At 40.0% G+C, this 3,273-nt stretch overlaps 1 protein-coding gene across 1 annotated transcript in view; it reads right to left on the bottom strand.

Moving 5' to 3' along the window:
• Positions 1-3,273, bottom strand: part of LOC116704700 (protein turtle homolog A) — an 85,070-nt gene that overhangs the window by 59,606 nt on the left and 22,191 nt on the right. The window contains exon 4 of the mRNA XM_032540317.1: positions 190-336. Coding sequence (XP_032396208.1) covers positions 190-336 — 147 coding nt within the window. The remainder of the gene's footprint in view (positions 1-189; positions 337-3,273) is intronic.

Below are 3,273 nucleotides of genomic sequence, written 5' to 3'. Positions count from 1 at the left end.
GGAAACGCATTGAATGAGAAGGTGTGTCCAAACTTTTGGCCTGTACTATATATATATAGTGTTTATGCACACATAAACACTGATACGCACACATTGATACACACGTGCGCACACACACACATACACACACTGATACACACGCGCACACGCACACGCACACGCACGCACGCACAAACAGAGATAACTCACCAGTTACAGAAAGCTGAGTCCACGTGCCATTTTGCAGCTCATCCGTGGGTTCATCCAGTAAGAGGATTCGACACTCGTACAAGCCCTGGTCATCCAGCTGCAGGTCGTCCAGCCTCAGGTCAGTGATTCGTACCAGAGACACCCGACCTGCACAAACACAATGCAGGTCAACAGGTGAGAGGGCAGGCACGAGACAGACCAACTGCACATGATGCTGATTTCACTTGTCAAATCTGGGCTGTTTGAATCTTCATTATACTGGAGAGGAGCATGGTCCTCAAACTTGCCTGAAGGTTTGTTGCACACACAAACACCTGACACATGCACATAAATAAAAGAAATGTGATCTCTTGGTAGCCAGGATACGGCTCCCTCGAGCTGAAGCATAGCTTGCAACATAAACACTTTATCTTTCCCAGTCTGCAGCCCACATCTTTCTGCTGTCCTTCGAGTTTTTCACACTTTATCAGACAGGCAATTGTGCAGCGACCAAACAGCATGGAACAGCAAGGATGAAGAGAAACTGTCAATGAAAGCATTATTGAGGGCACACAATCTTCTCTCTGCACCAACAGAAATAAAAACAGGAAGACAGCAAACACAGTGCAGCGTGGAAGCCTCAGCGCCACTGGGGTGACTGTATGGCGATGGTAATTATTAACAGAGGCACTGACTTCTGGTGACTATTGCAGGGAGGGACGGTTTAAAAAGAACCAGGAAGTTGGAGTTAGGTATGTTGGCAGTGATAACACACCTTATTTACTTTCCAAGCTGCCAAAGGGGACTAAATCCACAGGGGAGAAGAGGGAAGGGAGGGTTAAAGTAGAGCTAAAAACACATCAGCAGACATTCAGGGGATTAGTGCATTTCAAAATCCAAACTTTGACCCCTGGCAGTCCCCCTCTCTCATGTTTACTGGCTCAGTGTGATATAGGTCAGTATAGCACCTCAGAAAAAAAGGTTGTGCTGAGGCAGGGATGGTGTGGAAAACAGGACCGGGAGTTGTCAGATAAAAAAGGAAGGAAAGGGTGTAGGTGAAGTAAAAAAGCAGGACCCAATGCCATAACTGCTGCCATATCAAAAATGTTGGATTGCGAGTGGCTTTAATGCAATGTAAATTGAGTGTGAGAGGGAGAGCAGAGAAAGAAAAAGGGGAAATTGAGATTATTTATCTGTCTACGTCTGGGCTTATGCTGTGCATGCATAAGCGTGTAGAAAGTGCATGCATGCATTCAACACAAGCTTTGCTGTGTTCCAACTCACGAGCATCGTTAGTTTGGGTGGCAGCAGCTCAGTTCGTAGGGAGTTGGGTTGGGAACCGGAGGGTAGCTAGTTCAACTCCCCGTTCAAACCAAAGAATGTGGATTGGTCGCTGGAGAGATGCCAGTTTACCTCCTGGGCACTGCCAAGGTGTACTGCCAGCCACCTCACTGACATTTCTCCATTAGTGTGTGTAAAGGACCTGAGTGTGTGTGTATTTCAGGGCTGTGTATGTAGTGTGTAATAACAGAGTGTAAATTGTAATTTCCCCATAGGGGATCAATAAAGAGTGTAAATTATTAAAAAGTATTACATCATGCAAATGTAGCTTTGAATTGTTGATGTAAGTCAAACACTATTTCCCTTTTCTCTTTCAATCCAAACTCACTCCTAGCCACCAATGACAAATAATTTTGATAAGTTCATTGGAATAATTTGTAATCTTTCCTTTATCAATTAATCAAATATTATTCACGATTTTAAATTTTGACTCCTAACAATCACAAAAACAACGCAATCATTAAAAACTGTTATTTTGCACATTTTTCAAGTACACTTTTATTTCGTCTTGTGTTCTAAATAAAAAAGAAAGTTCAAACGGGGAAAACGTATTAAAGTAAATTTCACAGTTCAAGGTGTTTTCACTGATGATTTGTTGAACTGTTTCACTTATTTATGTTCAATAAATGCAACATCTTTGAAAAGGTCAATGAATCGTGTTAAAGCATCGTGAGTTTGATTCTGTATCTAGATTTTTTGCCCTATGTTGTATGTTGATTTTGCTTGCAATACTGATTGTAATGTATTGCAGATTATGCTGCAACACTGCAAACAGCATTAGTTACTCGTATTGTATTTCCATTTATGTATTTAGTTGATATTAATTTACCAATGTATTGTTTATTTTCAAATATCACTTGCATATCAGTGTTGGACCCCACAACCTTTGCAAAACAAGTGGAGTCTGTAACAGCAATATGTTAATTGGTTGGGAAAGAGGGGGCTTTTGCCAAATAGTGTATTTTTATTTAATAAAACTACCCCAACTTTCTCCAACATTAAGTTATTAAACATCTTAAAAGATGTCCTGCTTCAAAATATTGTAAAATACCAAAAAGCTGTGAAGAAACAGAGACTAGAACCATTCCATACATGATGACAAAGGTAACCAAATAAGAGTGAAAATGATACTGACAACAGCCCCATCCCCACCGAAAACACACTCGATTGTTGTACCTCAACACACTCTCAGGTGACAGAGAAACACAAAACCATTCAGCGCTGAGACGAGATACAACTCTTTACAAATGAAAAGCTTCAGTCTGCAGACTCTGCTGGTTTTGAAGTGTATTAGAATATTAAATGTGGCAGTCATCATCTTCTTTTCAAAAGGAATACAAACTAATCTGCACTAAACTGAAATGTGAATTACTAACCTTTGTGTGAAGTCAATTGACAGCGTTTTAAAGTGAGATCCTTCACACATCTTAAAACTAATATAATATCAGCAAATGTTAAGCCTCATACTTAAGGGAAACTACTTCCATTTATTCCTATGGTCTACCACAGTCCAAAAAAATTAGTGCTAAAAGTCTAATTTGTTATGTCATTAAGTATAAAAATCTGGAACTCTTCCATAGACAATGTATTGGGACAGATGTTACAGATTAAACTGATCTTCTGAGTACAGAGGGCATTTTCAGTTCCATTAAAAACAAAGCTTTAAAAAAGAAAACCACAAAATCACCCATTTATCATCTACAATGCAGCTCCAGAATTTGAACTTGAGACTTAAGTTCTCTCGTTTTGAGAGAGAGAGAGAGA

Source organism: Etheostoma spectabile, chromosome 16 (genome assembly GCF_008692095.1).
Source record: "Etheostoma spectabile isolate EspeVRDwgs_2016 chromosome 16, UIUC_Espe_1.0, whole genome shotgun sequence".
Classification (NCBI taxonomy): domain Eukaryota; kingdom Metazoa; phylum Chordata; class Actinopteri; order Perciformes; family Percidae; genus Etheostoma; species Etheostoma spectabile.
This window is presented reverse-complemented; position numbering and strand designations above follow the sequence as displayed.